The following is a 19,608-nucleotide window of genomic DNA, read 5'->3' on the forward strand; positions in this document are numbered from 1 at the left end:
CGAGGCCATAAGTGACGGACGCAAGTGAGTTCTTTTATTTATTTATTTTTTATATGTTTCTAGTTATTGTGCTTTTTATTATGTTTTTAATTATTGTTTTATTATCGTACTCCCATTGGGTTATTCACTATTGTAGTTACTGCCTGCCCTGTACAGCACTTTGGTCGGTTGTTTTAAATGTGCTATATAAATAAATAAAGATTGAGATTGACTCAGTGTTCCCAACTGTCTAAGCTATCTTCTCAAATATGTTGATTACTTTCTGTGAAACCAGTTCAATGGGCTGAGAGAGAGAGGCGCTCCAGAGTTGACGTGGCACTCTCCCGTGCGGTCAGACCGCGGCTGTGTGACTTGTGATGGGAATCCTCCGGCCGAAACTCCAAATAAACCTCCAGCGTTTGACATCGAAGCTCCTGCTCCGCCGTGTCTCCTTCCTGGGTCGGTGACTGCACTGCATCGCTGCACAGAAGCTTCCCTTACAGTGTACATACATTATATTTGAGTCCATGATTTGTCTTTCAGCCAACTTAACATTTTAATTGTGAATAAAGTATTTAAATTATATTTAGTAAACTAACATTTAATACCGAGGTTGCTTAAAATAATACTTGTTGTGAAACTGTAGTTTTAGGTTGTTAATGAGCAGTATCTTACTTTTGGGTAAGCAAATAACTGGATTAATGCGAACTGTTGATTTGAAAGAAAACACATTTTAATTACATCTGACTTGAATAATTTGAGTTAATATACTTAAAAACCTTATTTGAGAAACTTAATTAAATTGTGTGTTACCAATTGAAGTAATTCAATTAAGTTGGTTCAACTATTCTCTCTTTTCAGTGAAGAACCGACCCAGAGGCTGAAACTCAAAAGTGGCGAAACTGTCTTTTTGAGAGATGAACAGCGAGTGCTTGTATCCTCGTTTTAAAGATCCACTTTTATTCCTTTCTTTGCGGGTAAAGTCGCTCAGACACCCGTCTCAGTCCAGCTGTGAGGTTACCTCAGCACAACAAATAAAACCAACACACAGACATTGTTTTTCATAGATAGTCTCGGGGTAATCGTCCATCTGAAGGAGGTCGAGTGACGAAGAGGATGCTGGTGATGGAGTCTGAGCGGAGAGGCTCAGCGCTGCCGAGAGAACAGGTTCCTCAGGGCGTTGTTGTAGTTCTTATTGAAGGCGGTGTATATGAGCGGGTTGAAGAAGGAGTTGGAGTACCCCAGCCACAGGAAGATGCTCTTCCAGACGGGCGGGATGTCGCAGGAGCACAGCGGCACGATGAGCTCCGTGATGAAGAAGGGGATCCAGCAAAGTACAAAGACGCCGATCAAAATGCCCACCATCAGCGCCGCCTTTTTCTCCTTCTGCTCGCGCCACGTGTCGCCGTCCGTCTGGAAGGTCACGGTGGCGTGGCGCACGGTGAACACCATCTGAGGCGGCTGGCCTTCATCCTTCACCTGGGGGAGGGATCAGACGGTTCAGCACTCGGACACTTTGAGTTAAAGCGTCAGACTGAGAAAAAGCAATGTCTTTCACAATATAGGCTGCTCCAAACACACACACACACACACACACACACACACACACACACACACACACACACACACACACACACACACACACACAATTTTTTGTATGACATACATTTTCTCAGTATATTCCAACTTTTTCTATCATGATATATTCGATTTCTTTACTCAAATTATTCAAAAACATACCTTTTAATTCTCCCAAAAAATCCCTCAAATATCCAGATTTATTTTTCTTAATATCCCACCTTTTTATACCCTGAAACTCTTCTCTCTCACACACACACACACACACACACACACACACACACACACACACACACACACACACACACACACACACACACACACACGGAGCTGTGTCTTAATCTGCGTTTTCCAGCAGCCCATTTCGTGCCTTTTCCCAAAGCCACCGCTCGCCCGCGAGGAGGAGGACAGAAAGGAAATGTCGATGTTAATCTTCTCACTCATTTGTCGCCGAGCTCAACTCAAGGCGGACTCTATTTCTTCTTATCGGGTGAAGTGTCCCAGGTCGTTCGGCTTTTTATAAAGACGAAGCATCCGGCTCAATGTGTCGGAAGTAAAGAGCACAGGTCCATTTACAGCAGCGGTGAAGCGTAGCGCTGCTGGGATGGACACTGGATTGTTTAAGACACTCCAGGTGGTGCAGCAGCTAAACTGAAGATCTTCCTTTGAAATGGACACGTCACGAAATACAGAAATACACAAACGCCACCTGGTCGCATTCTGTTGGAGCGACGGCATCGTGTGTGCGTCACTCTTTAGTGTCCCCTGGTCTCCCAGATGTGTGCATCACTCTTTAGTGTCCCCTGATCTCCCAGATGTGTGCGTCACTCTTTAGTGTCCCCTGGTCTCCCAGCTGTGTGTGCGTCATTCTTTAGTGTCCCCTGGTCTCCAGCTGTGTGTGTCACTCTTTAGTGTCCCCTGGTCTCCCAGCTGTGTGCGTCACTCTTTAGTGTCCCCTGGTCTCCAGCTGTGTGTGTCACTCTTTAGTGTCCCCTGGTCTCCCAGCTGTGTGCGTCACTCTTTAGTGTCCCCTGGTCTCCAGCTGTGTGTGTCACTCTTTAGTGTCCCCTGGTCTCCCAGCTGTGTGCGTCACTCTTTAGTGTCCCCTGGTCTCCCAGCTGTGTGTGCGTCATTCTTTAGTGTCCCCTGGTCTCCAGCTGTGTGTGTCACTCTTTAGTGTCCCCTGGTCTCCAGCTGTGTGTGTCACTCTTTAGTGTCCCTTGGTCTCCCAGCTGTGTGTGTCACTCTTTAGTGTCCCCTGGCCTCCCAGCTGTGTGCGTCACTCTTTAGTGTCCCCTGGTCTCCCAGCTGTGTGCGTCACTCTTTAGTGTCCCCTGGTCTCCCAGCTGTGTGCGTCACTCTTTAGTGTGTCCCTGGTCTCCCAGCTGTGTGCGTCACTCTTTAGTGTCCCCTGGTCTACTAGCTGTGTGCGTCACTCTTTAGTGTCCCCTGGTCTCCCAGCTGTGTGCGTCACTCTTTAGTGTCCCTGGTCTCCCAGCTGTGTGCGTCACTCTTTAGTGTCCCCTGGTCTCCCAGCTGTGTGCGTCACTCTCTAGTGTCCCTTGGTCTCCCAGCTGTGTGCGTCACTCTTTAGTGTCCCCTGGTCTCCCAGCTGTGTGCGTCACTCTTTAGTGTCCCTTGGTCTCCCAGCTGTGTGTGTCACTCTTTAGTGTCCCCTGGTCTCCCAGATGTGTGCATCACTCTTTAGTGTCCCCTGGTCTCCAGCTGTGTGTGTCACTCTTTAGTGTCCCCTGGTCTCCCAGCTGTGTGCGTCACTCTTTAGTGTCCCCTGGTCTCCCAGCTGTGTGTGTCACTCTTTAGTGTCCCCTGGTCTCCCAGATGTGTGCATCACTCTTTAGTGTCCCCTGGTCTCCCAGCTGTGTGTGTCACTCTTTAGTGTCCCCTGGTCTCCCAGCTGTGTGCGTCACTCTTTAGTGTCCCCTGGTCTCCCAGCTGTGTGTGTCACTCTTTAGTGTCCCCTGGTCTCCCAGATGTGTGCATCACTCTTTAGTGTCCCTTGGTCTCCCAGCTGTGTGTGTCACTCTTTAGTGTCCCCTGGTCTCCCAGCTGTGTGCGTCACTCTTTAGTGTCCCCTGGTCTCCCAGCTGTGTGCGTCACTCTTTAGTGTCCCCTGGTCTCCCAGCTGTGTGCGTCACTCTTTAGTGTCCCCTGGTCTCCCAGCTGTGTGCGTCACTCTTTAGTGTCCCCTGGTCTCCCAGCTGTGTGCGTCACTCTTTAGTGTCCCCTGATCTCCCAGCTGTGTGCGTCACTCTTTAGTGTCCCCTGATCTCCCAGCTGTGTGCGTCACTCTTTAGTGTCCCCTGGTCTCCGAGCTGTGTGCGTCACTCTTTAGTGTCCCCTGGTCTCCGAGCTGTGTGCGTCACTCTTTAGAGTCCCCTGGTCTCCAAAATGTGTGCGTCACTCTTTAGTGTCCCCTGGTCTCCCAGCTGTGTGCGTCACTCTTTAGTGTCCCCTGATCTCCCAGCTGTGTGCGTCACTCTTTAGTGTCCCCTGGTCTCCGAGCTGTGTGCGTCACTCTTTAGTGTCCCCTGGTCTCCCAGCTGTGTGCGTCACTCTTTAGTGTCCCCTGGTCTCCAGCTGTGTGCATCACTCTTTAGTGTGTCCCTGGTCTCCCAGCTGTGTGCGTCACTCTTTAGTGTCCCCTGGTCTCCCAGCTGTGTGCGTCACTCTTTAGTGTCCCCTGGTCTCCAAAATGTGTGCGTCACTCTTTAGTGTCCCCTGGTCTCCAGATATGTGCGTCACTCTTTAGTGTCCCCTGGTCTCCAGATATGTACGTCACTCTTTAGTGTCCCCTGGTCTCCAGCTATGTACATCACTCTTTAGTGTCCCCTGGTCTCCAGCTATGTACGTCACTCTTTAGTGTCCCCTGGTCTCCAGATATGTGCGTCACTCTTTAGTGTCCCCTGGTCTCCAGATATGTACGTCACTCTTTAGTGTCCCCTGGTCTCCAGCTATGTACATCACTCTTTAGTGTCCCCTGGTCTCCAGCTATGTACATCACTCTTTAGTGTCCCCTGGTCTCCAGCTATGTACGTCACTCTTTAGTGTCCCCTGGTCTCCAGATATGTGCGTCACTCTTTAGTGTCCCCTGGTCTCCAGATATGTACGTCACTCTTTAGTGTCCCCTGGTCTTCAGATGTGTGCGTCACTCTTTAGTGTCCCCTGGTCTCCAGATATGTACGTCACTCTTTAGTGTCCCCTGGTCTTCAGATGTGTGCGTCACTCTTTAGTGTCCCCCTGGTCTCCGTTGTGTTTCTGCAGCTTTCAGCAGACGCTGCCATGTCTCCTCAAGTTGCTGAATGTCCTCTAAACGCTGCACGTGTTGTCAAGTTGCTGAAGACGTTTCTTCACGTGGAACCTTTGTGTTTTTATATCTGCATCCTTCCTGAAGCTGCGGCGTGTTTCTGCTGATGGAAATGTTTTCAGCTAGCGTAACACTTCTTTCTGAAACTATACTTGTAATGTCTCTGCTGTCTCTACGTCTTAATGTCTCTCAGTGGGTGTTGTTGATGGAGCGGTGCATTCGGTCTATTATCTCTCACCTCTCTCGGTGCTCTGACTCCTCGATGTTCGCTGGGAAATGATGAGAACAACATTCGGCTGGGTAATGAGACACGTATAATGCGAGCCGTACGTTGCGTGTTTGTCTGCGGGAAACTAATAAAATGTATTCCACTTAATTGCCGGCTACGGGAGTGATTGCCTGTTTAATGAAACTCGACACAGAGTTGGTTAACTAAAGCATTTCGAGCAAATTGATGTTGCACCTGCGTAAATAACGAATATCTTGGGGGGGGGTTTCAAAGTACATGCATTACATGTTAAATATTTCCATCTTCTGTCTATGTGTGAAGTCTTTAGTAAGGGAAAGCTGTTTGCTTTAGGAATGGTGTATTCCCCCCCCGGGTGAAAAGTGGGCGCTGATTCGATTTCCACGGGGGAAATTCCGTGTCGGCTGATTGGAGAACCGCCAAAGCCAGAAAGGAGCTATTTATAGCCCTCGACCTTCTGCCGACGCACGTGAACAAGCTGCCGGTGCCGAGCAGGATATTTCGCCCGTACGCTCATGCGTCCGATGCTTGTGTTTCCCTGATTGCGGCTGAATAGCTCATCATGATGAATAATTGCCCGGTAACTCGTGGGTCAGCGGCATCAGCCGGAGGAGAAGGAGACATGTTCTGCATGGGAAACAGACTGTCGGCCAACACATCGTAACAGTCCTTCCAAACAACTCGCTTTGCACGGTGTGTATTCCAGTCTGATAGTATCACCCAAACCGTGACATCTCTTCCTCCAGTATGTGTCCTCTGTCAGCTCGACTGTAGTGTGGGCGAATACTTGAAGTGTGAAGCTATAGTATGGACAGTCTTAGTTCCCGTTCACTTCATGCACACTTGGTGTTGGGTTTCACCTCCTCCTGGGTCTCTGTTTTATATTCTCTGCATTCCCATCCCTCCTGCATAATGGATGCTGGTCCTCTCTACGTCTTTACATCTCTGATCAGGGCTTCGTCGAACCACTTAGGGGCTGGATTATGTTGAAGTATGGTTCTCATCTTCGCCACGAGCAGCTCTTTCGGAGTCCTCAGGGACGCTCTGTGTCACATCAATGCTAATTGTATGTTAGTGAGGGGTGTGTAAGGCATGTCCAATGTCTGTGAGAAGGCTCGAGTAATCATCTGATGGCCTCCGTACTGTATTGTAGTGGCTCTCTTGCTTTCCGGGCAGAAGTGGATGGTGCGTTCAAAAGCAGCCGATATTTAAAGCCCTGTTTTCAGCACACTTGGTGTCTTCTATGTATTCGCAGTGTGTCCTGGCTGAAACTACAAAGCTGCAGCCTCGTGTGGTAAGGCTGCAGGGCTCTTATTCTGTCCCATGCTCCACATCGCTTACTCACTGCTCCCAGGTCAGAGCTTTTTTATTCGGAGGGACTTCTTTCACTGACTCAGAGAAACAGTTTCTCCCCCGACGGCCTTTTCTCCACATTCTCCACTCTCACTATCTCATGCTGGGCACTTGCCAGGCGCATTGTGCTTCTCCTCTTCGCTCGGGCAACGCGTTCAGCCCCCCTGGTGGGCCGTGTCTCCTGCATCGAGTCTCTCTCCGGCTGGCTGTCTCCTCGCTCTCTCCGCTGTGGCACCTCCTGCACACTCACTGCTGTTGTCCTTGCTGGTTTATCTACTCTGCCACCGTGTCAAACCATCTGCACGGCAGTTTCAGATATAAGGTTGTCAGGTCTTCAAAGTCATGACTTGATCAACTTTATACTTACTTTGTTTTTGAAGCTGCGGCGCAAAAAGTCTCAACTCAAAATGAACTGCGGAGCTTTCTACCAACTTTCTCACGTACTGTTTGTTCTACAGCAGTGATATCTACATGTATTACCTAATACCTAGACAACCAGGAATGTACGGCCCGTCCACACGACAGCTTCAAACAAAGCTTGGAGCTGGGCGTGTCTGAAGCTCGACCAACAACCAATCACATGAATCTCCCGCCCCTGACACACAAGCAGCGGTTTGATTGGCGAGAGCTTGTACTGGCGTATGATTTGATTGGCTGACGCTTCCACCGAAAGCTTCAGAAGTTGAACATTGCTCAACTTTTGCAGCCTGGAACGCCAGGAAAGCGTGTGTGCTTCCCACAATGCAGTTCGGCAAAAATTGACGTCACCCCATTCAAACTTTGAATGGGCAGACGCGTTGGAAACCGTTTTTGAAGCTGTCGAAGCCGTAGTGTGGACGGGCCGTAATGCTTCGGTGCAAGAAAGGTTTAAAATGCGTGTTTTCTGGCTGGAGTTTGGATGAATATACACATACTTTTAAAAACAGCCATTTCTGAACAAATATTACGAACTATGACATCGGTGTGCCCACAGCCTTAGGCAGAGATATTCAGCTCTGATTTGCTTTCAACCGATAAAATGAAATCAAAACCGAAACATTTCTTTTATGTCCGGTATACTAATTGATGTCATGTCATGGGTATAATCACCTCAGCCATGGGAGTGATGGTGTTGGTCTTGCGGGTGCCGATGCGAAACTTGGCGGCCTTGTAGATCTTCCAGTAGACAAACAGCACCACGCAGAGCGGCAGGTAGAAGGCTCCGAAGGTGGAGAAGATGGTGTAGGACGGCTCCTGGCTCACCTGGCACTTCATCCCCTCCGTGTAGGTCTCCCCCCAGCCGAACAGAGGCGACAGGGAGATGATGGACGACAGCAGCCAGGTGAGCGCGATCATCACGTTGGAGATCTTTTTACGAGTCTTCAGAGTGTACTCCAGGTGCCGGGTGATGGACCAGTAGCGGTCCAGCGCGATGGCCGTCACGTTCCAGATGCTGGCCGTGCAGCAGAGAACATCGAAGGAGATCCACACCTGACACAGAACTTGTCCCAGTTTCCACTTCCGGCCGTTGAGCTCATGGACGAGGCTGAGCGGCATCACTAGGGCGGCCACCATGACGTCGGAGATAGCCATGGATGCTACGAGGTTGTGCGGCACGCGGTGGAAAGTCCTCACCCTCAGGATGGTCACCAGCACCAGCAGGTTCCACACGAACGTGGCCACCACCAGCATGGCCAGTAGCGTGAGCGTGAGCACGCTGAAGACAGAGAACGGCCGGTAGATGTTTCCCCCGTGGTCGGGACCCCCCAGAGGTCCACTGGAGTTGGCTGTCGGTGAGCTGGTGTTGGGGTACGCCATGGTGGCTGCTCAGAGGACTCGGAGGCAGTTTCTGCAGCAGAGAGGTGATGCATCCTGGGGAGAGAGGCGGGAGAAAGCGTTTTAAAGACGGTATATGAGGTGCATTTTCAGAACTGAGGAAGGAAGGTATGCGGAGCCGATATCGAATATTGCCTTTTCATAAGAGATATCGTGAATGGGGGAAATTTTTTGATTTATTGTGAATGTTTTAGGGCAGGGGTGTCAAACCCAAGGCCCGGGGGCCACATTCGGCCCGCGACTTCATTTTATGTGGCCCCACAAGAGCTTGCAAAGAATATAATATGTTTATTATACGGTTACATGCTACAGAAGCACGTTGCCCATAAACTACATGTCCCACAATGCATCTCAAATATGACTTTTTTCTCAGAATTTGCATTTTTTCATAGAATTCTTTTTTCTCAGAATTAGATTTTTATTTCAAAATGTCACTTCTATTTCTTTTTTCTCCAGAATTTGGCTTTTCTTTTTAAATCATTTTGGGACATACGCACTGAAAAGACTTGCAATCTTTTGCCCTAGACTTCTGCTTTCAGACGTAGTTAATTATGAAGTTATTACCCTATCCGATGATAATCCAATGCAGAGGCAATGATGTAATATAATACATTATTTTATATATATGATATATTTATATATGTATTTTTATATAGTCTTAAAGTTACAACCGGCCCTTTGAGTGCAACCATAATGCTGATGTGGCCCGCGATGAAATTGAGTTTGACACCCCTGTTTTAGGGGGAACTAAGGTTGAGACAAAGCACAATCCCCTGTGTTACTGTAATGTGTTTATTTCTGAAGACGACGGTTGAATACAAATATTTTACTGCAAATTTATTATTTTTGATTGATAACCAGAAATGGTGGCAATGTAGGCCTCTCTTAAGGGGACTGAGTCGGCCTTTATCGCATGTATCTCGAGAAATAATGATGTCAGCAAATTTGGATTCGAAATGCACAGAGAGGCAAAGCATACAATAAAGAAAAAAGTCATCAATACGTTTTACCAATTTTGTAATATATACTCTTAAACACAGATGAGTTAAAGGCAAACATGGAATAGTCTAAAAATGGTATGTTTATACTTTGATATACGATACTTTTGTCATTAATAAATTAAGGTATCCAATCACTAACTAATTTAATTCATAACTACCAAAGACTGAGGTCTGTGCACCTCTTTTCACCCTCTGTCTGAAACCAGAGCCAATAGGAGCGCGAGTGGTATGTAGTGATTAGCGAAGTTCTCAATGTTCTCCTTTGCATCAGTGATTAGATTAAACGATATGTGCTGAAGGTTAAAGATGCAGCGCTGCTAATAGTTTTAACGTCTGTGTAAATGCACTTTGTAGTTTACAAGCTGAGCACTTACGTGATTTTCTCACTATAGTAGAAAGCTCTTGAGTTTTCGAACAGCCATCAAGCAACCCACCTACAACTCTCAAGTGCAATTTCATCTGCCGCTAAAAAGGCTCCGAAGTACTCTGGAAAATACCATAAATATTCAGCTTCATCAACCCACTGCTGATATACACCTGAACATCAGCAGGAGAGGACTCTTTAAAGTAGAGACACTACATCCTGATATACACCTGAACATCAGCAGGAGAGGACTCTTTAAAGTAGAGACACTACATACTGATATACACCTGAACATCAGCAGGAGAGGACTCTTTAAAGTAGAGACACTACATCCTGATATACACCTGAACATCAGCAGGAGAGACCTCTTTAAAGTAGAGACACTACATACTGATATACACCTGAACATCAGCAGGAGAGACCTCTTTAAAGTAGAGACACTACATACTGATATACACCTGAACATCAGGAGGAGAGGACTCTTTAAAGTAGAGACACTACATACTGATATACACCTGAACATCAGCAGGAGAGGACTCTTTAAAGTAGAGACACTACATCCTGATATACACCTGAACATCAGCAGGAGAGGACTCTTTAAAGTAGAGACACTACATACTGATATACACCTGAACATCAGCAGGAGAGGACTCTTTAAAGTAGAGACACTACATACTGATATACACCTGAACATCAGCAGGAGAGGACTCTTTAAAGTAGAGACACTACATACTGATATACACCTGAACATCAGCAGGACTCTTTAAAGTAGAGACACTACATACTGATATACACCTGAACATCAGCAGGACTCTTTAAAGTAGAGACACTACATACTGATATACACCTGAACATCAGCTGGAGAGGACTCTTTAAAGTAGAGACACTACATACTGATATACACCTGAACATCAGCAGGAGAGGACTCTTTAAAGTAGAGACACTACATACTGATATACACCTGAATATCAGCAGGAGAGGACTCTTTAAAGTAGAGACACTACATACTGATATACACCTGAACATCAGCAGGAGAGGACTCTTTAAAGTAGAGACACTACATACTCATATACACCTGAACATCAGCAGGAGAGAACTCTTTAAAGTAGAGACACTACACACTGATATACACCTGAACATCAGTAGGAGAGGACTCTTTAAAGTAGAGACACTACATACTCATATACACCTGAACATCAGCAGGAGAGAACTCTTTAAAGTAGAGACACTACACACTGATATACACCTGAACATCAGTAGGAGAGGACTCTTTAAAGTAGAGACACTACATACTCATATACACCTGAACATCAGCAGGAGAGAACTCTTTAAAGTAGAGACACTACACACTAGCCGCTTTCACACCGCAGGACTTGCGGTACTTTAGTGCCGGCACTAAAGTACCACTAAAGTACCACGGCACTAAATCCGCCAGGGGGCTAGTGCCAATCGCATTCACACCGCAGTACTTTCCCTGAGGCACGATTACGCTGACGTCACTTCGTCTTCTTCTTCTCTGGGTTTACTGGCAGGCCGCAAAACCACTTCACGGCGAGTACAACAAAAAAACGAGAGAAGAAGAACTACACGGGGGGGGAGGGAGTATAAAGCCCATCCGCTGTATGAGGCGTTTGTTTACTTTCCGACCTCAGACATGATGGAGTTCATAAGGGTAATTTACAAATAAAATACCCCATTATAACTATGGACTTTATCTTTATGTATTTAGTATATATCGCCCCCTCAGGCTGATCTTGGAAAAGGACATCAACCCTTGTTTGGTGTGTTTCCCTTATTTATCTAAAACAAATGACATGATCAATGACTTGTGTGTATGTGTAAGACTTGTGTTTCTGATCAATTCAACCACCGACACCTGTCTGCTCTCACATTCTTCTATTCTGCAAATTTGGGGTGGGACACAATAAATAAAGCTTCGCCAGTTTGTTTGTTTTATTGCACAGTCAAGACAGAACAATAACGGCATCATGCTGTTCCAGTGTGTCGTATGCATGTACATTGAAGTTAAATAACAGTGTGCAATGTAAAATAAAGTGTAAGTAGTTTCAAAACAATGTAACAGTGGCAATATATATAGCAGCAGACACGCCTTAGTGCAAGTTAGGTGTCAGTATTAAAAAACAGTGGCAATATATATATATAATAACAATAGAAAATCGTTACCACTCTTATTATTGTGGTCTTTAATTTTTTTATAGTCCTGCCTGAGTTTCTTTATTTCTACCCGGCATCCGTGTGCACTGTGCACGATTCCCAGCTCAAGTAGCGAACATCGCTCAAAACATTTGGAGTTGGGAACTGCTTTCTGTAGAAGCTGCTGCATCCCGTCCTTGGAGTAAATTGCCAGAAGCGCAGACACTTCCTCATCATTCCACCGCTCCGGTGCTGCAGTACGTGTGGTCAGAACTGCTTTAAAGTACAAAAAACGACTCGCTCAGGTGTGGATGTGGTTTTGTAGCGAGGAAAAAAATGGCTGCCTAACAAAACAAATTCAGAGTCTAACGGGGCGTGGTTTGCAATTCGCCCAGCCAATAGGAATAGAATAGAAATTGGCACTCTTTTGTCACCAGGTTCGTACCACCTCTCTAGCAGGGACTACAAAGTACCAAAAGAGTTCCAAAAGAGTTCCCGGCACTGAGTAGTCCCGGCGGTGTGAACGCGACAACTGATATACACCTGAACATCAGCAGGAGAGGACTCTTTAAAGTAGAGACACTACATACTGATATACACCTGAACATCAGCAGGAGAGGACTCTTTAAAGTAGAGACACTACATACTGATATACACCTGAACATCAGCAGGAGAGGACTCTTTAAAGTAGAGACACTACATACTGATATACACCTGAACATCAGCAGGAGAGGACTCTTTAAAGTAGAGACACTACATACTGATATACACCTGAACATCAGCAGGAGAGGACTCTTTAAAGTAGAGACACTACATACTGATATACACCTGAACATCATCAGGAGAGGACTCTTTAAAGTAGAGACACTACATACTGATATACACCTGAACATCAGCAGGAGAGGACTCTTTAAAGTAGAGACACTACATTCTGATATACACCTGAACATCAGCAGGAGAGGACTCTTTAAAGTAGAGACACTACATACTGATATACACCTGAACATCAGCAGGAGAGGACTCTTTAAAGTAGAGACACTACATACTGATATACACCTGAACATCAGCAGGAGAGGACTCTTTAAAGTAGAGACACTACATACTGATACACACCTGAACATCAGCAGGAGAGGACTCTTTAAAGAAGAGACACTACATACTGATATACACCTGAACATCAGCAGGAGAGGACTCTTTAAAGTAGAGACACTACATACTGATATACACCTGAACATCAGCAGGAGAGGACTCTTTAAAGTAGAGACACTACATACTGATATACACCTGAACATCAGCAGGAGAGGACTCTTTAAAGTAGAGACACTACATACTGATACACACCTGAACATCAGCAGGAGAGGACTCTTTAAAGAAGAGACACTACATACTGATATACACCTGAACATCAGCAGGAGAGGACTCTTTAAAGTAGAGACACTACATACTGATACACACCTGAACATCAGCAGGAGAGGACTCTTTAAAGAAGAGACACTACATACTGATATACACCTGAACATCAGCAGGAGAGGACTCTTTAAAGTAGAGACACTACATACTGATATAGACCTGAACATCAGCAGGAGAGGACTCTTTAAAGTAGAGACACTACATACTGATATACACCTGAACATCAGCAGGAGAGGACTCTTTAAAGAAGAGACACTACATACTGATATACACCTGAACATCAGCAGGAGAGGACTCTTTAAAGTAGAGACACTACATACTGATACACACCTGAACATCAGCAGGAGAGGACTCTTTAAAGAAGAGACACTACATACTGATATACACCTGAACATCAGCAGGAGAGGACTCTTTAAAGTAGAGACACTACATACTGATACACACCTGAACATCAGCAGGAGAGGACTCTTTAAAGTAGAGACACTACATACTGATACACACCTGAACATCAGCAGGAGAGGACTCTTTAAAGTAGAGACACTACATACTGATATACACCTGAACATCAGCAGGAGAGGACTCTTTAAAGTGGAGACACTACATACTGATATACACCTGAACATCAGCAGGAGAGGACTCTTTAAAGTAGAGACACTACATACTGATATACACCTGAACATCAGCAGGAGAGGACTCTTTAAAGTAGAGACACTACATACTGATACACACCTGAACATCAGCAGGAGAGGACTCTTTAAAGAAGAGACACTACATACTGATATACACCTGAACATCAGCAGGAGAGGACTCTTTAAAGTAGAGACACTACATACTGATACACACCTGAACATCAGCAGGAGAGGACTCTTTAAAGTAGAGACACTACATACTGATATACACCTGAACATCAGCAGGAGAGGACTCTTTAAAGTAGAGACACTACATACTGATATACACCTGAACATCAGCAGGAGAGGACTCTTTAAAGTAGAGACACTACATACTGATATACACCTGAACATCAGCAGGAGAGGACTCTTTAAAGTGGAGACACTACATACTGATATACACCTGAACATCAGCAGGAGAGGACTCTTTAAAGTAGAGACACTACATACTGATATACACCTGAACATCATCAGGAGAGGACTCTTTAAAGTAGAGACACTACATACTGATATACACCTGAACATCAGCAGGAGAGGACTCTTTAAAGTAGAGACACTACATACTGATATACACCTGAACATCAGCAGGAGAGGACTCTTTAAAGTAGAGACACTACATACTGATATACACCTGAACATCAGCAGGAGAGGACTCTTTAAAGTGGAGACACTACATACTGATATACACCTGAACATCAGCAGGAGAGGACTCTTTAAAGTAGAGACACTACATACTGATATACACCTGAACATCAGCAGGAGAGGACTCTTTAAAGTAGAGACACTACACACTGATATACACCTGAACATCAGCAGGAGAGGACTCTTTAAAGTAGAGACACTACATACTGATATACACCTGAACATCAGCAGGAGAGGACTCTTTAAAGTAGAGACACTACACACTGATATACACCTGAACATCAGCAGGAGAGGACTCTTTAAAGTAGAGACACTACATACTGATATACACCTGAACATCAGCAGGAGAGGACTCTTTAAAGTAGAGACACTACATACTGATATACACCTGGACATCAGCAGGAGAGGACTCTTTAAAGTAGAGACACTACATACTGATATACACCTGAACATCAGCAGGAGAGGACTCTTTAAAGTAGAGACACTACATACTGATATACACCTGAACATCAGCAGGAGAGGACTCTTTAAAGTAGAGACACTACACACTGATATACACCTGAACATCAGCAGGAGAGGACTCTTTAAAGTAGAGACACTACATACTGATATACACCTGAACATCAGCAGGAGAGGACTCTTTAAAGTAGAGACACTACATACTGATATACACCTGGACATCAGCAGGAGAGGACTCTTTAAAGTAGAGACACTACACACTGATATACAGTAGGGCCCCTTTAATAACATAAATCAACTACAAACTTATGAAGTGTTTGTCTAAAACGATGATAACTGATTCACAGAAGAAGCAGCATCACTCGGGGCAATCATGATTTCATGCCTCGTGTTTTGGAAAGCATATTTAGACGTGCCTAATTTAACACCCTCATAAGATGGTAATCATTCATTATAATTTCATACTTATAAATAAATAAAACTCATGCTTTAGCTGTTCGAACAATCTTTCATGGATTGTTGATAAACCAGTCTTGAATATAATCCCATGTAATAATTCTAGTCCTCGTGGCACTGTAATATAGCGGCTTTTCTTTCCCCCAGTGCTCTGAGTGCAGTGTAAGTGTCCTTAACGAGTGCATATCATTGAAACAATTGTCTCCGATACCCTTTTCCAGTTCGGAGCCAGTGCTCGATTTCAAACGAGTTCTTTGTGTTGCAAATTGACTCGAACGTTACTACACAATAATATAAAAACACACTTATATAAATCCAGGCATACATGTGGGTTTATACCCGCATTCAATGACCACCCATTTGCTATTATCATCGTTTTGCAAGCAGCGGTATAACTTTCTCTTGTTCTTTTACTATAGCCATGTCAAACTATCATAAGTAAGATCATATTGAAGAATAGCCCGGTGAAATATGACAGTAGAAAATAGTTTATGCCACAATATTATGCAACAAGTGGTCAGATTAGCTTCGATAGCTAGCTATGCTACCAGCACATGTAAGACCAGAGACACTTTAAACTAAAAACACATTCACTTTGGGATATATACATCAGGGGTTGTGTGATAATCAGACAGTGAATGAACCACATTGGCAAGACATCTGTTGTTGTTGTTGTTGTTGTTGTTGTGGGCGGCCCTTTTTCAGTAGAAAAGGGTTATGATTGAGTTTGACTTAAAAAGCAGGATCTAATGAAAAGGATGATATTCTTGCTGGACTTTTGGCATTAGTTCGCATTAATTGCATTAATTCGAATGGATCTGGCCCTTCCTACATCCAGGACATGGTTAAACCGTGCACCCCAGCACGTGCACTCCGCTCTGCATCAGCCAAACGGCTCGCTGCACCCACACTGCGAGGGGGACCCAAGTTCCCATCAGCAGGAACACGTGGGTTTGCTATCCTGGCTCCAAGATGGTGGAATGAGCTCCCATTGACATCAGGACAGCAGAAAGCTCACACACCTTCCGGCGCAGACTGAAACTCATCTCTCTCGACTCCACCTCGAGCGATAGAACTGCTAACAAAGCACTTATATACTAACAAAGGACTGGCTCCTCTAAAGCCAGTTGAGTAGCACTTGAAATGTTTTGCTCTATGAAGCCTGATGTACTTTATGATTCTGTTTTCCTCAAGTTTGTATTTTGTTGGTCGAGCGCACTTATTGTAAGTCGCTTTGGATAAAAGCGTCAGCTAAATGTAATTAATCAATCAGAACCTCCTCAATACTCGAAGGACGTTGTGTTGAAAAACTGTTAACACACACAGTACACCCAGTGTGATCGGTCAAAGTGATCTGCACGTTATCGATCTCATCGAAAGGTAATCTCTGTACGAGTGATGTCCCCGTCAGCGCTGTGTTTACGTGACATGCGACACCGTCCCTCAGCATCACACACCATGCCCTCGATAATCAAAGGGTCCAGCCAAGCACTCTCTGCTCCCTCTGCTCCCTGCGCCTATTAACAAGCCTAATAGCCGTGAAATTTGACAACCGTTGTGTAGGAAACAGGCAATCAAACATCCCCGTACCCTCCCGTAGACAGGGGCTGTCACTCACGTTGAGAAGGACGCATGAGAGAGGAGTGAAGAGACGCCCTGACGGACAGGCATCACGCGCTCTGACGTCAAAGCATAACAGCTGGTTTCTTTACATGCCGAGTGTCAGCTCAGGTCATTCTCTGTCCTGAGACTTGAGTGTCAGGCGGTTCGCTGCATATCTGCTGCAAAGCCTTGTGGGTATTTTAGTTAACTGTGAGGAATTAAACAGGGTGATTAACATCTCATTAACAACGATAAGGTCGTCCACTTTTTAATACAAGCAGGATTAATAAGGTTATGACAGAGAAACATATTGTTTGCCGAGCTTTCATTATAATTAAGGAATTAGCAAGTGCGTAAATAAATCCTCCTTTGCAAGAATGGCACTGATGGAAACTACGATGAATGTTTTTGCATTTTAAATTAAGTTCTCATAGCTGCAAATTAAATCTGCTCAAAGAATAGTCTTTGCAATGCATACGAGACGATGTTGATTCGTTTCTGCTTCCTCTGCATGCTTTCTTTTTGGCACTTTCTATATGACTGCTAAAAACAAAGCAGAATCACTGCTGCAGGTGGAAAGTACACTTTGTACTTTGACAAGTACTTTGACAGCTCGATTCCTTTCTGTCTTTGTGTAAAAATACTAGTAACCTCGTGATTTCACCTGCAGACACTCTCTTTGTGCACAGCTCTTCATTCTGGCACGGTAATACTCATTGGATATGCAGTTTCCCCGAGGCTTGAAAGCTGTGAGATGTAGCAGGTGGAAGCATGGAGAGGTATGTGGCTGTGTCCTCTCATATGAGAATAATGAAGGAGCTTGTAATGGAATGGAATCCTCCTGTGCATTCAGCAGCTTCAGCACTTTATCTCTCGATGGGTTGAACATGCTTTTGAATAACATACTCAAAGCCAGCTCCTCTTACTCAAAGAGAGAATTGATTCAGAGGTAATAATTCATTGAAATACACAGTTCCTGCAGAATTAATTAATAATAACTTTACCGTAAACATATTCCCCTCGGAGCTCACGTGGTCCCATGTGGCTTCCTCTCTGCACTTAGAAACATGTTGGGATTTTAATGCACACACAATCTGTTAGAAATCAGCGATTCACGAACCTACCTCAGCGACAGTTCGGCGTAAAGCAGTCCTCCATGAGATGATGCGTTCTCGGTCTTAACCGCTCCATCGAAATCCACTCCGCGTGCGTGAGTGTGTGCGTGTGTGCGGAGGGACAACACAAACACACCTCGCACTGAGGAAACGCAGCCGCTGGAATGAACCACGCACTTATCGCAAAGGGGGGGATTCCGGTTCAGATGATAAACAGCGCACTTTCTGCGTGGGAGAAACTCTCTGTCTTTATTCTGCGGAGATCACAGGTTTCCCGAGGAGACACGAGACCTGCTGCTTTATGATGCATGATACCATCAGTGGTGTAAAGTAACTAAGTACATTTACTCAAGTACTGTACTTCTGTGGTGTTCGTTACTCCCCCCTTACTTTGGTTTCTCCCGGTCAAATTGGACCGGTCTGGATGGTTTTAACACAACATCAACACATTTCATTTAACCCGCTTTGAAGCTGTAAACAATGTCTCAGACTACATGGATAACTGCAGGGAATATAGAATACATGTATTAAATACCTTTAGTTACTTTACAGATGTGGATGAATGATGTGAAATATAATCAGCTCTTAAATCAGACTTTAGTTCCACCTGGAGTAAATCCACCAGCTACCCTGCAGTCTACAAAGTACTTCAGACTAGCTGCACCTCCACCAGCTACCCTGCAGTCTACAAAGTACTTCAGACTAGCTGCTCCTCCTCCAGCTACCCTGCAGTCTACAAAGTACTTCAGACTAGCTGCTCCTTCACCAGCTACCCTGCAGTCTACAAAGTACTTCAGACTAGCTGCACCTTCACCAGCTTTGAGAACACTTTCATGATCAATCATTATAAAACATATCATATATATTATTCTGAAATGGACCAATCTGCACAACGACTACTTTTACTGTCTTTCACTATATTTAGATGAGAATACTTTTCTACTTTCACTTGAGGAACATTTTGAATGCAGGACTTTTACTGTGCAGTATTCCTATACACTCTGGTACTTCTACTTTTACTCAAGTACAAGATCTGAGTACTTCTACTTTTACTCAAGTACAAGATCTGAGTACTTCTACTTTTATTTTACTCAAGTACAAGATCTGAGTACTTCTACTTTTACTCAAGTACAAGGTCTGAGTACTTCTACTGTTACTCAAATACAAGACCTGAGTACTTCTACTTTTATTTTTACTCAAGTACAAGACCTGAGTACTTCTACTTTTACTCAAGTACAAGACCTGAGTACTTCTACTTTTACTCAAAATCAAGACCTGAGTACTTCTACTTTTATTTTGACTCAAGTACAAGACCTGAGTACTTCTACTTTTACTCAAGTACAAGATCTGAGTACTTCTACTTTTACCCAAGTACAAGATCTGAGTACTTCTATTTTTACTCAAAATCAAGACCTGAGTACTTCTACTTTTACTCAAGTA

General features: G+C 44.7%; 1 protein-coding gene across 2 annotated transcripts; it reads right to left on the reverse strand.

The window, feature by feature from the left end:
* Window positions 1-806: 806 nt before the first annotated feature.
* Window positions 807-18,309, reverse strand: LOC117465899 (5-hydroxytryptamine receptor 5A-like). Of its 2 annotated transcripts, none has more exons than XM_034108992.2 (3): window positions 18,178-18,309; window positions 7,572-8,333; window positions 807-1,458 (listed from the first exon to the last, which is right to left on the reverse strand). In XM_034108992.2, the coding sequence occupies exons 2-3, from the start codon at window positions 8,277-8,279 to the stop codon at window positions 1,126-1,128; spliced, it is 1,041 nt and encodes a 346-aa protein (XP_033964883.1). In that variant the 5' UTR covers window positions 8,280-8,333; window positions 18,178-18,309; the 3' UTR covers window positions 807-1,125. The 2 variants fall into 2 exon arrangements, with proteins under 2 accessions (XP_033964883.1, XP_033964884.1); XM_034108993.2 differs by lacking the exon at window positions 18,178-18,309 and adding an exon at window positions 18,058-18,144.
* Between the last annotated feature and the right edge of the window lie 1,299 nt (window positions 18,310-19,608).

The sequence above is a fragment of the Pseudochaenichthys georgianus genome, chromosome 20 (assembly GCF_902827115.2).
Source record: "Pseudochaenichthys georgianus chromosome 20, fPseGeo1.2, whole genome shotgun sequence".
In the NCBI taxonomy this organism is placed as follows: Eukaryota; Metazoa; Chordata; class Actinopteri; order Perciformes; family Channichthyidae; genus Pseudochaenichthys; species Pseudochaenichthys georgianus.

Excerpts from the sequence above, each read along its gene's own strand:
- LOC117465899 (XM_034108992.2), bottom strand. The coding sequence starts at position 8,279 with ATGGCGTACCCCAACACCAGCTCACCGACAGCCAACTCCAGTGGACCT. Across the intron at positions 1,459-7,571 it reads CCATCACTCCCATGGCTGAG|GTGAAGGATGAAGGCCAGCC; the intron begins GTGATTATACCC and ends TCCCTCCCCCAG.